Consider the following 14,006-nt stretch of genomic DNA (forward strand, 5'->3'; position numbering starts at 1 on the left):
TTGGAAAAGATGATCACAGAATAAATAAAATGTATTTGGGTCAATGATGAATAAGGATTTTCAACAGGTCAATTTTAAAATAATAAAAAAAGAATATCTATTGCAGTAGTTCAAACATTAAGAATGTTGTGTACACATAAATTCATATAAAAATTAAGTGATTTCAGAGTTTTTTGTCAAGATGAATTGGCACTAGCCTTAAAAAAGGTCATGTGGTGCAACCGTGATTCATATTAAAATAAATTAATTTCCTTAACATCTTGACATCTTTTTTTTTTTTTACAAGTTTTCAGTGTTATACAAAATGGTTGTTTTTTTTAATGGTCGCGCCACATGATAATCATAAAATGGATCATCAGTCAAACTTTGTTTGTATATTATGATGGAAATATAAATACAAACGTGTTGCAATCTTACACACTACAAGACACTTCATAAATCATGCCTGAAAGGGCAGAAGATTGATTTAAATACATTTAGAGTTATTTCAAAAAAAGTTTTCAAAACAAGAGTCATGGTCGGACGGTGGCCCCACATGACATTTTGATGCTTAAAACGACAACAAAATCCCAAATAACTAGTATTTTTTGTAAAATTGAAGTGAGTCCATATGTGGGACAGGTTGGTCATATACATGGTATTCTTTTTATCCATTTAAACCTTTTTTGAATTGAAAAAAAATCTGTTTTTCAGAAAATATAGGTGTAATGTCATTGACCCATTTCTATTTCCTATGCCTCTATGAGTCTTTTCATTATTACATAATTGTATTGTATCTTTGCCTTTTACACTGTAAATGTGGGTATTATATGGTTATTTGCAGGGTGTTAACAGAAAACATCCCTCATAGTTACTGTACCTTCCGCTCAGCTGAATCCTGTCGGCGAGCTTGGAAAGCTGATCTGGCAACCGCCTCTGTTTGATGACGCCCTCTGGCGTGACGGACACCTCACACAGCGAGTACGCCTCGGGGGCGGCGGTCAGGGCAAACTCCCGGATGGCTTGGGCCACCACCTCTTTAGCCGTCGTGTCCTTCCCGATCATGATATACCGAGACTGCTGGTCCGCCTTAAAGACTCGCAACACTTGGTCCGACATATCTGTGCAGAAACAAATGTGGTTATAAGCATCGATGCTCATCAGCTTATTTGTAATTAAGAAATTAAAAGGTTTGAATGTCATAATCACAAAGAAAGATGAAGCCCCAGTGATTGTTGGCTGTTTTTTAAGGGATGACTAGAGCCTTTTGATCTGAACAGCAGCTGCTTAGTGATAAAACACCTCCACCATTGCCATAAAACCCTCTAATCAAACTGATAAATGATGGGAAAGAAGGGTAGAGGCAAAAGCCATATCACCCACGCACCCACAGAAAAGTTAAGGTTGCAGGTCAGCTGAATTGATGCTGCATGTGCACACTAAAGTACAGCTGGAAGAGCCAAGTCTGACAATAAAGGCTTGACTGTTCCAGGAGAAACAGAAGCACGAGGAGGGAAGGTACTCACTCAAAATATCTGGCACTGAAAACACACAAAACACATACATGCACTGTAGTTAATATCTATACGTTATATGGAAATGCACTGTTACTGGATTTATGTACATGGCTGATGGAGCAACAATGGATTTCATGGTGATAAACTAAGTTTGGTTGCCATTTTTAAGAGGTGAAGTGTATATAACTGGGACCATAAACCTCGCTGTGTCTCATTATTCATTTACAGCAGTTAGATACACACCAGGCTGGTTGTTGAAGTCGAGGATGCGGTGGTGCGACTGCAGCAGGTCGGGGTTTGACGACGACAGGTTCCCACTGACGGGCAGAGCCGGTGGGATCTGTTTGGACTGCTTCATTCCCACTATGCTGTCGTCCTGTGATTGGCCAACGCAAACATCACTATGGAAACAAGAAAGAGAAGGTGAGAGAGCAGTTCTGTCAGTAACAGGCAGAGGGCGCTGTTTGTGACGTTGTAAACTGGAAGCTGCTTGTTGTAGCACCACACAATGTTACACATTAAATCCAGTACCTGAGTTGAGGGGGGATGAGGGGGGATGAGGGGGGATGGCATCCCCCTCTGAAATAAAAACGGTCAAAATCATCCCCCCTGTAAAGCTGTCATCCCCCCTTTCCATCCCTTATGTCATTTCATCAATGAATGTGGTTTTACTGCTATTTCAACATTTAGAGTCATCACCAGAAAAATAACACCAGAAAAATAACTTATTTGACAATTTTCACCTTTTTCAGGTAAATTTTCACTTGAAATAAGTAGAAAAATCTGCCAGTGGGACAAGATTTATCTTCTTATTACAAGCAAAAAAATCTGGTTCCACTGGCAGATTTTTTTTTACTTATTTCAAATGAAAATCTACTTGAAACAGGTGAAAATTGTTGTTTTTTCTAGTGATGAGTCTTGTTTTAAGTTTAATTAGATTTTTTTACTGAAATTAGACATTTTAACTAGAAATAAGACAAATATTCTTGTTAAGATTGTGAGTTTTTGCAGTGATCCATGTTACTTATCCTGTGAAGGACAGAGTCATATTGATAAGTTCAGAAAAGTGTTTTTATTGTTGTGTTTTGATGTATTTGATGTAAGCCCAGTGGATATTTAAAGCTTACAGAAGGCTGCATTTAACTGCTGCTATGTCATTCCTGCAGTATTTCTGCAGCTGTTTTGGTCACTGCTATTATTTGTAATATATTATATTATTTGTAATCAGCACAAATTATCTGTCCCCATATGATAAAATCCACCATCCCCCCTGATTTTTTTTTTTACAACTCGAGTACTGATTAAATCACATTAAAAATTTCATTCATTTCACAAGACTGTCAACTGTATTGATCTGGGGTCTGATCATAATAATACTCTACTTTATATCCCACTACTACATGTAACTGTCAAGATGGACAGCAAACTTGTGCAGATGTAATATTCCAGCTGACTGATGATGGGATTATTTTCTCCATTATTAGTTTTTATTACTTGTAAGGTTTGGGTGGCAGGATGCTGGTGAGCGTCTTGTCAAAGATCTTCTTCAGCTTGTTGCGTCCTCCCACTGTGTTGGTCTTGGCCTTTTTGCTGGCCTTCTCCAGACCCATGACCTGCTCCACGTCCACCGCCAGGTCCGGTATGGAGTAGCGACTGGCCTTCTTGATGTCCCCGATCTTGGGGAGGTGGGGAGCGCCGTTCTTCCTGTCGTGTTCCTCGTCGCCGTCCAGGTCGTGGTCGTGTTCTGGTCGCGTTAGCAGGTCTTTAAACACTGAAAGGTAAGAAGCTGAGATCAGTCAAGAAAACTTTATTGGTATATATTTACTATCTGACATCTGCAACATGATGAAACCACGAGGATAAACATGATTATTGCATAAAAGAATCCAGACATGAAAATCTCACCTAAAAGATTTGTCTTCACAGTTATGGACAAGTGGGTGTTGTTCTTTAGGATCTCAATGGCTTTGTTGAGTTGGACATTCTCAAAATTCTGCCCATTGACCTCCAAGATCTGTGGAGAGAAGAGATCAGAGAAATACATCACCTGGAATTTAGGATCTTTTACTGTTTGGCTGATTTTACCAGTAAATCAATTAGTAACTAGTAATGACAACAGAGGTGATGGCTCAAAGTCCCGTCTCAACAAACAAAAAAGACTGATATTCAGGGGGGGTTTATATGTGCACACATACACCGAAATCTAAATAAATTAATCAGGGAGTCCATCATCTGCACGTCATTTACAAACCAGCTGGAATCGTTAACTGTAATACGTCTCTCTTCAAGTGTAATAACACGTATGTTGTTGGCATTAAGTTAAAGAAAAAAGATAAAGACGTAACGATGAATCAATTATTTGAGCTACATTAAACTGGAATTGTCCTTTAACTTGCAATGTTACAATACACACAGGCTGCAAACACCTTTTCAAATGTCCAACTTTCTTTGGCTTTTCAGAGTCCTATTAAATTCTTAAAAACCCTCTTTAAAGCAGAACATGCTGTGAAAGCAAAATGTTTTGGCGCAATTATTCAATGCACCGTTTGAAAAGGTCTGTTAAATTTCCTTCATCGTTTCATGGAGCTCTGAATCTTTAAAATTTAAAAATAATCCATTTGATACACATTACCTGTGAAAATAAGACTATAAAAATGTTTTTTATAAACTGTCTGGCTAAACTTCAGGCTAAATAACTTTCATTTGAGGAAAATCAAAGCACTAGTCTGACGAGCGGGATGGGACGTGCCCAACCAGCGTACCGGGTTCAAGGCAGGTTACTTCAAAGTCTATTTAAAGAAGCCAACAGCACTGGTTTTTATTTATTTAGAAGGTCATTTTGGGCAAACTAGCCCTATATCTGTCGCCTCACGTCTCCTGCCAGGAGTGGATACGACTCCCGCTCATCACCGACACGGCTTTTTCCCTCCGACCTTTCTGTTCAACAGAAGCACGTAATTGCTATTCTTAAACTGGATTTAAATTGTTTTATGATGCTTTAATTGTATGCTTGGGTCTTGTAAGGTTGTTTTTTTATTCAGTTTTGCTTCTTTGTACTTATGCGCCTCAATGATTTTATAACGTCTTAACTGAAGAAAGAAAAAAAAAGATTTTATCTCACAGGAATTCCTGGTAAAATAAAAGGTTAAATGACCACTGAGCACAATAAACTACTCCAGGTCTCCAGCACATTAATTACATCATATTGTCTAGTATATGGTTTAATTTAAAATGGCGCTTGGGGACTGCAAATTGCCCTCTTTGTCGGATTATGTCTTTTTAACACAAGCATCAAGCTGCCGCTTCCTCTTTGGGGGTAAAGGAAGTCACCTTTCACAGTCATTTAAACTACTTACAGGCCTGTAATCACCAACTTACAAGGCCGAAAAAACAACTTCAGGATCAGTTGCGATTAGTGAGACTTTGCATAGAACCCCACTGAAAAATACTGAACGGCCCCCTGACAATCAAGCAACGTCCTGGAGGAGTGAATGATGCCAGTGACTGAAGAAGGGAAATAAAGGAAGGGTTGGAGAGCAAACGCTTCCAAGGAAGTCGGCTTTCTCTGCTTCCTTCTGGCCCAACAGCTGCAGGGGATGTTTGGAGTCAGCAGGGTTTAACTCCCATCCAGACACTCTCAAGACGGTTTCGTGGATTAAGAGACTTTGCTCAAAGCCGAGAGGCCTGCCGAGTGTGAAATGGTTGAGGAGTCGAGTTGTGACGAGCGAGTCAACACGCGGCGCCCCCGGCTCCTGGCAAGTTCACTTTGAGACTTCTCAAAAGAACTCTTAACGCTCGTTGGAAGAAAATGCAAAACCAATTTCACAACAAAAATGAGCTTCAACGCTGCCAAAAAAGATCCATTCAGGAGCTGCTGTGTGTGACTGTGTAGAAGGAGTTTTTTCCCACAGTTGCCACTAAAAAAGTGTTTCGTAGCATTACGAGGACTAATTAAAAAAACGATACTAGATGTTGAAAAATGTGCTTTAGGTCTTTCAGAGCAAAAATAGAGATCAGGAGGCCAGAAGAGCTGTTGCACTATGTTGGAAGAGTATGGATGCTCCGACATTGAGAATGTGGATAAGGAGCTTTCTGACTGTATCGGACTGGAAAGACTAACGTACATTGCTAAAGGAAAACGAAAGGACTTTGCTGAACTCTGGGAACCATATATGAACATTATGACAGATGAAAGTGCAAGATTTGCCTGAAAATAACTTGTAAATATTGTGGATTTTTTTATTTATTTTTTTTACTTCTGTTTAATTTATTTATTTAATTTATTTTATTTTTCCTCCTTGATTGGTTAATTCAATATATTATTTATATTTCAATTGAAAATGGTGCAAGCTAAGTGTATGTGTGTCTATGAAATGTATGTGTAAATGTTGTCTGAAAAACAAAAAAATGACAAACATATTGTGAAAAAAAAAAAAAATAGAGATCAGGACTCTCACCTGATCGCCACGCTTAAGGCCAGCCTCTGCTGCCTTGCTCCCTGGCTCCACGGCATCGATGAAGATGCGGAAGCCTTTCTCCTGCCCTCCGAGGAGGCTGAACGCCAGAGGGGAGTCCCGCGACGGCTTGGTTAGCGTCACCAGCCGCGGCTTGGCTTTAGCAGCACACGCTATGTTTAACAGTCTGAGGTGCCCGCACATTTTCTGCAAAGAAAAAAAAAGCAAATCCAAATAAAAATGTATTTCCCACCTTTTTTTTGCATGTGTAAAAATCTGGATGCTTCACTTACTTCTTTCTCGAGGTTGTTTTCAAACTCCTCCAAAAAGCGGGTCATGGCGGGGTCGCCCTCAAAGTCGTTGAAGTGATTGTTTACCCACAGCAAGACTACCCGTGTAACCTGGAGGAACCGGACAGGACGTGCAGGTTAAACATGCAGGTTCACATGCAGGTTCATGCCTCAAAAGCTTCTGTATTTGTCCTGGAAAAGTTCTCAAATACTCATCACAGCATGTCTGCATTTCTTTATAAAATAACATACATCACATCAGAAAGGAATACAAACTATATTTTAACAGGTGTCATGGATTAGTTCTGTCAAACTCCAGTATGAGGTTTCCATTTGATTATTATTATATATTCCCCTTTGACATGATTTTAATAGTTTCTTGAGCCAACTGATGTAGAGGGTTCATACACATTTTAACCAATACATTTCCATGACTTGGCAGCAAGTTTCCATGGCTATACATGACCTCTAAAACGTTAATGTATGAATGAAATATAGGAATAAAACTATGTAAAAAGTCACCACGGTGGAGATCTAATGACAATTATGGTTTTATACAAAATAAACATTTGTTTAAACTAACACTGATATACCAGCACTATGTTGTAGTATATGTTGTATAGTAATTTAATATAACTGTAATAATAACTGATCTGCATGATGCGCAAGATGATAGGCACGTCATGCGTGAGAACGCGTGAGACTTTTCTATACGAAATATTTATTGATCAATTTTAAATCTACCTTATAGGCTGTTATTACTAAATGTTATCATTAAGTGAGAAAAATTAATTCCATGACTTTTCCAAAACTTTTGGGGTGAACTTATGTTTCCAAAACTTTTCCAGGCCTTGAAAATGACATTTTCAAATTCCATGACTTTTCCAGGTTTTTTCAAAACGTATGAACCCTGGAAGTATAACTTCACTTATTCCACCTTATCTGCAGGACATTCTTCTAACTAAAACAGACCGAGACTCTGAATACCGAACACTGCCGGTCCTGCTGCCTGTACCTTGTCCCTGAGACTGGGGTCGTGAAACCACTCCAGCAGCTTCTTGCCCACGACCATGGGGCTGGAGAGGAAGGTCCTGTAGGTCAGCAGGAAGTCCTCGATGTAGGTCGGGTCCACCACCGAGTGCTCCTCCACCAGGTGCATGGTGAGGCGCTCCGCTGTGCCCTGAGGTTGAACATTGTGCATTTAGAAACGTTTCTCCCCGAGAGACGACGAGCCTACGAATTAGTGCTGCACCGAAATGAAAATTTGTGGCCGAAACCGAAAATAATAATAAACACTAGGCCGAATAATACCGAACGATGGTTCTTCGCAGTTTTTCATTTATTTTTGCCAATTTTTTCACCATTGCATAAATCAAATAAATGTGCAGTGAAATACCCGCCAGTCACAATTTGTCTTACTGTACTTATTGTATTTTTTCCCATAATCCTTTTTCATTTTCTCCCGTTCAAATCCAGTTAATCGGGTCACGGTGGGTCAGGGCTGATCTTCGCAATTTGAAGCCTTGTATAATAATTGTAAAAATCTGGGTTATTTTCTTGGAGGATCTCGTCAAACATAGACAGTGAGGGTTCTCCACCGCATCGGTAGTACGGGCCCTTTTCTCTGCGCTCTCTCCCTGATCTCCTGCGCTGTGCGACCCGTTACCGTCTCCATCACCAAGCGGTTTCCCAAATCCAACTCAGCCTGGATCATTTCTCGTGTCCTCTGCTTTTTCCCCACATCCAAGTAATTTTTTATTTAACCTTTATTTAACCAGGAAAAGAAACCCATTGAGATTAAAAATCTCTTTTGCAAGGGTGTCCTGGCCAAGAAGCAGCACAAGATTTCAGATATTAAAATTTACAGAGGTGTAATATAAAATATTAAAATCAAATAAAATCAAATGAAACAAAAAAACGGAGATAATTTAAAACAGTTACAAATCAGAGATGCTGTCTCAAGTGCATTCATTCTAGACTTAAAATCACTCAATGATCTGATGTAATGATCTGACATGCTGACATGTTTGCTGTGTTTAACACTGCACGCCCCTCCACGCTGTTCGCTGTTTGATTGCGTCATCACACGCTGTTATTAATTGTTCGTTTTTTTCCCCCACTTATTCCACCGAACACCGAAAGTGTTTTTTTTGCTATTTTCGGCCGAACAATTTCAGTTACCGAACATTTGGTGCATCACTACTACGAATGTCTCGGTTGCTGGTCTGTTACCTTGATGACGATGTGTCCCTTCCTGGTGCCGGTTCGGTCCAGTTCACGATGCTCCTTCACCATGACGATCTCTCCCTCCTCCTCCACCTTCTGCATGTTCTTCTCTACTTGGTTCAGGATGCAGCAGTAGTCCTGCTGAGCTATACACACGAACTAGGGGAAGACAAACAGACACACAAGCAGCCCTTTTAACCAAAAACAACTTGGAAGATATAGATTTGTTAAATGAGCCGAAAGGAATTACAGAGATAGTTTTCTTTATTGCTGGTGATAATGGGTCAAATTAAACCTACATCTGTTAGTCTATCTGATGCAAACATTTTAAGAAGCCAACTCAGAGCAATATAACTGATAAGTGCTGACCAGAAAGATATACCGCCAAGTGATTAACCACCACCCCGCAGATAGATTACCAAACACGGCTCTCGCTAATTAGCAGTAAAGATTTTCTCATCTGGTCCTGATGATTTCATGATTACAAGACTGTAAACATAAACATTTCGGTCTGTAAACTTTCCCTGTTGAGTGAACTATTCTAATTAAATATGTGATGCAAATAATGTGATCATGCCGTTTGCCCCATAAAATGGCCTATTCTCTTTGAAAAGGGTTAATTGTCACATGTGAGGGAATGCTAGAGGCCGAAACAAACTTTCAGCACAAGTGGGTCACAGCAGGATTTAATGCTGCCAGATGACAGGGCTCCCGCCGCGACTTTTACACCGCGATGCAAAGGAAATGGACCCGTTACGGCCGGTGGAGCAGAACAGATCGACCCAGAGACCCTACCTGGCAGTCGTCCACCTTGGTCTTCATCACGCCTTTCATGTACTCCTTCTCCATGGTGGGTGACACTCCGAAACTGTTGCCCATGCACAGCACCTCGGTCCGGCTGTCGGGGTACGTCACCTCCACCGAGCCGTTCAGGATCACCGACCACGAGTCCAGCTGGAGCCGCCGCACAAACAAAGCCGTTCATGTTTAATACACAAGAGAAGCAACCAATGCAAGGATGATTCAATTACAAAGAGGACGATAATAAAAGGAAACTTCTTAGATAGATAATCATATTTCCAAAGACTGGAATCAAAATTATTCATATCAAAAAACAAAAAAACTAAACTTTTTTTTTTCCTTCATCTTCGTTCGTTTTTATTTATTTTATTTCGAACATGCATATAAAAAAAAAAACCAGAAAAAAAGATAAGAGAAACAAATACAGGTGGGCATTCCGCCACATAAAGAAAAAAAAAACACATCAAAAAACATATTTCAGTTACATGTTCGAAAAGGAGTGGGAGGAAGTATAAACTTATTTAATCCCACCCCCTTTCCACAACTAAACATAAATTATATGCCTGTATTTTTTTTTTCTGTATTTCTTTTACTTTTAGCAGTAACAGATGAATTATCAGATGGTTTCTTAGTTTCCTCAGATTGAGGCATCACAAAGAGGCTGACTTAAATCAGAAAATTCAATATACTAAAGCACTTGTGTTTTTTTATAAATGTAAATATATTTTTCTTTTGAAGAATTCCTGAAGAGCTGATATTTTGGAGTCACACGTTTTACCACAACAGCAATGACATGCTCAATGAACCCCACATTCTCTGAAAACATCCATTTACTACAGCAGCCAGGCCATAAAGACAAAGTCTGCTCTATTGTCGAAGGGCATTACAGCACAAAAAAAGAGAAATAAGCCAATTGTCCTCTTTGAAACCACAGGCCATGTCTGGACGTCAGAGAGAAAATGTCTAGCTCTGAATGCTTAATGGATCCTACAAAAAGTGCAATAAGTGATGTCGGCCCATTCAGGTTTAACAGAGCAGGAAAAACTGAAATGGAAGAAAGATTTGTTGATATGAAGAGGTGAAACTCTGGACAGGTTCGCTGAGAGACGCGCACAGACACGCACACATGCGTGAGTGTAATTTAAGGCGAGACACGGCTGCAAGGGCAGGCTGACGGGTGAATGAATATGCACCAACACGCACCTCCTCTCCATCATTGAGAACGATGGTTCCGGCGCGCTCGACCACGGCGAAGACCATGACAGCGCAGAGTTCCCTCCTCACCGACATGGTCATGTTAGCAAACGCTGGCAGTTGATGCATGAACTCCAGTAATTGCTCTGTGTGAGGGACAAAAGGAGAGACACCAGAGGCATTTAAGTTTGAAAAAAAAAAGCAGCAAACTTGAAGAGCCCTGACACTCAGACGAGAGAGAGGGAGAGAGGGAGGGAGAGGGAGAGAGAGGGCAGGAAGTGCTCTTGGCAAGCCTGCTCACGCATCTCCCTTGACCCAGCCAAGAGGACACGCGCTGGAAGCTGGAGCTTAAAAATGGATCATCATCACCAAGAGCCCTTAGAGGAATCATCATGTGAAGTAGGCCAAAGCCAAATATCAATTCTATTGATATAAACTTCGAGGAAAAGCCAAGAACAATCGCTGACGGATCACTGGATGACCTCTACGTGAGTGAAAGGAGTTAGCAGCAACAGAAAACAAACTAAGACTGCATTAATAGAGGATAACGTTCAAAACCAAATGCTCATACAAAATTATTACCTAAGCATTTAAATAGTTGTATGAAATTTCCCACTTTTGCTCCAAAGCACTGATAAAGATCATGTTTCAAATAAATGTCAAGGGCAACATGTCCATGATGTAACCACTTACCCCTAAATGTTCACACATGGCACTATTTCTTTAAGAAAGCAAAATATATTCATATTTTCTTCTCTTTTTTTTTTTACATTACCTGTCCTAGGTATATATTGTGATTATTTTGCAAATTTTAAGTATATTATACATTTAATAGTAAATATATTCTAAATTACTTTAGGCTATGAGTGTATATATAGTATAGTAGTATAAGTATATTATAAATTATAAAGTCGTGGCAAACTATTTTTGTTCAAAAGTGGATACAGATCTGATGATAGTAGCAAATATTGTTACTTAAGATGTGGATGGTTTTGGTTGGTTCCTTAATCTTTTATTTGTGTTTCAATGTATTATTTTATGAATTCTAGTGAATGTTTTTCACCCTTTTTGAGTTGTGATTATTGTAATCTTTTGTATGTCTATGTGTGGACCCCAGGAAGAATAGTCTTCCCCTGGTGAAGACTAATGGGGATCCTTATTAAATAAACAAATAAATAAATAAACCTGCAGCATGTGGATATGAAATGTTTACCGTGAGTTAGAGCTTCACATTTATGTTCAAATTCAGAAATCTAATCATTTGGCGGAAACAAAGAATTCATTGTTGGGTACAATTCGCTGGGTGTGTCGCCGAGGGGGGAAATCCTGGGCGGTATACAAAGCCCAGGATGTTTTGCACGCACCCATCCCCGCCCCCCACCCCCGACCCCCCACCCCCAGATCCAGCATCCAGCTCTCGCCTCCCGCCTCCCCAGCAGAGGTCTGCTGCACCGGCTGACCCGGCCTTGGCATGGCAACAACGTTGTGTGTGAAGCTGCGGTAGCTCTGAAACTTTAATGCGCTGGGAGAGGTGAGGAGAGAGGATGTACTGGAGTGACCTAGAAAAGCCTGCCGGCGGAGGGGGGGGAGGGGGCGTACAGTGGGTAGATCAGGGTGGGGGATTGGCATTCGCTCCTTCTCTCTCTCCACCCTCATCATCCTCAGCGAGTCCACATCAGGAGCTAAGCCCTGGCTGTGTGTGTGGAACTTTTTCTTTTTTTTTTCCTTTCCTAAACACGCCGATCATTAGTGTTGGAGTTGAGTCATAGCTTTGAGGGATATGATACTAAAACCCTGATATGGCTTTGAGTATTACTCGAAAGCCCAGACTGTCAATGAGAGCAGCGCAGACTTCACATCCATGTAAATTTACTGTGGCTGCTTAAAGAAGAGAGATGGGAGTGGCTCTACAGAGCGCCACTTTTATTAAAAACCAGGGAAGGTAATTAAGAAGCAGGCTGGAACAACGCTGATGGTGTTTTTAACTAATATTTCACATATTTTTCCAAAGATATCTTAGAAATATAACTCTCCGGACGCATGAGAAGAGGAAACATGGACTGAGAACAACCTGTGCAAAGTTAAATGTCTGGATGCTGCTTAATCATCCACTTACAGCACCGGAGAAGAAGATAAAAGTCCAAAGCGGAGCTCACCGATGTCGTCGTCCGTCCTGTCCATGGGATCCTTCTCCAGGCAGTCCCGCACGATGTCCCTGCTCATGAGGGGGTCGGACGCCCGCTCGATGTCCTCCTCGTCGTCGTCCTCCTCGGAGTCGACGGCGGTCTCGGGGAGGCCGCTGAGGTCCATGTCTCCGGGCTCGTTCTCCGTGGCCTGAGAGGAGGAGACAGATGTGAGGAAGAGCGGTGATTAATGATGGATACGAGGAGGGACGGGGCTTCTCCATCCAGCAGCACCGGCAGCTGAAAGCTGCCCCACAACCACGAGGTCAGATGACCAGCCGTCTTCTGGCATCACATTAAACCCTCGGCAGAGCCGGCTGCACGCTCAAGCAACACAACGCAGCAACTGTAACTACTCGGGGAGTAAAACTCCTCCTCAGTTCAGCCGCCAGAGCTCAGAAGCTCCACACACGTTTTACAGAGCACATTTAAAAACACAATGCTGTGCTTTTCCAACCAAAGTACCAACTATTAAGTACAACTATGCAGATTTGAGTCATTTTGTGCAACGCCTAAGAGGCACTGAGTACAGTATGAGAACGACAGACATCAACACTGCATAGCAAACAGTCTGCTGTGCATAGTAACAAGCTCATTAAGTCCCAACTTTCTTCTCCTCTCCTCTCCCCTTCAGCAGCCTCCACAGCCAGCCTCGCAGCCAGATCCTGTTCTTTGAAAGCACAAGATGAAATATGTGCGGAGCCGAGAAAATGAACTGAGATGAGAAGTGAACGTAATGCAATTACTCGTGCATGAGCGCCACTGACGGAGCTCCTCTCCTGCGCTTATCAAAGAAAGTACATCTGTACGAGACAAAGGGAGCATATTACTTGGTTCATGTTCACACGGAAAAGCCGTTCGCGCAGCAAAACAAAGCAATTGGAAGATAAATAAAAAAGCACCGTCGTTGAATCATCCAACAGCGGAGCGTCTCACCCCAATGTGGTGCCCGACCTCAAGCTTTTTACCAGAGGAAGAGAAGGTCGCCTTTGCAAACTGTCCACAAAATCCCAGAGCCAGACGCATGTTCTCCTCCCAGACTGCCGGTCCGCCTTAAATGTTTTAATGCTCCAGGTCTCCGTGCCCGAGCCGCTCGCAGAGACCTCGTGTCATTTCTCCTCAAAAACCATGTGGAAGGAGCTCATTAATGATTCAGCGTCTGACTGGCCATTGGGGCGTCACTGGTTCGCTCTCAGGCGGGCGGAGCCAGAGCCCCGTCTGCAAGGATGGAGAGGGGTGCATGTGTGAGACCTTTAGACGTTTACAGATCACTCAGAGAGCTTTATGTGTTATCAACATATCCACAAGGCAGAAGGGAAAGATATGAAGCATAAAAATGCCACCAGTCAATAAGTGAACATG

General features: G+C 41.5%; 1 protein-coding gene across 12 annotated transcripts in view; it reads right to left on the reverse strand.

Moving 5' to 3' along the window:
- The window catches only part of LOC133446751 (rap guanine nucleotide exchange factor 2-like), a 133,217-nt gene that overhangs the window by 19,628 nt on the left and 99,583 nt on the right, over nt 1-14,006 (reverse strand). For 8 of the 12 annotated variants that reach the window (XM_061724810.1, XM_061724804.1, XM_061724805.1 and 5 more), the window contains 12 exons: nt 12,618-12,795; nt 10,471-10,607; nt 9,262-9,420; nt 8,473-8,625; nt 7,256-7,420; nt 6,244-6,351; nt 5,954-6,157; nt 3,402-3,510; nt 2,991-3,267; nt 1,740-1,897; nt 1,506-1,520; nt 860-1,100 (listed from right to left, as the gene is read on the reverse strand). In XM_061724810.1, coding sequence (XP_061580794.1) covers nt 860-1,100; nt 1,506-1,520; nt 1,740-1,897; nt 2,991-3,267; nt 3,402-3,510; nt 5,954-6,157; nt 6,244-6,351; nt 7,256-7,420; nt 8,473-8,625; nt 9,262-9,420; nt 10,471-10,607; nt 12,618-12,795 — 1,904 coding nt within the window. The remainder of the gene's footprint in view (nt 1-859; nt 1,101-1,505; nt 1,521-1,739; nt 1,898-2,990; nt 3,268-3,401; nt 3,511-5,953; nt 6,158-6,243; nt 6,352-7,255; nt 7,421-8,472; nt 8,626-9,261; nt 9,421-10,470; nt 10,608-12,617; nt 12,796-14,006) is intronic. The other 4 variants (XM_061724806.1, XM_061724807.1, XM_061724803.1 and 1 more) reach the window with 1 other exon arrangement.

The sequence above is a fragment of the Cololabis saira genome, chromosome 7 (genome assembly GCF_033807715.1).
Source record: "Cololabis saira isolate AMF1-May2022 chromosome 7, fColSai1.1, whole genome shotgun sequence".
Classification (NCBI taxonomy): Eukaryota; Metazoa; Chordata; class Actinopteri; order Beloniformes; family Belonidae; genus Cololabis; species Cololabis saira.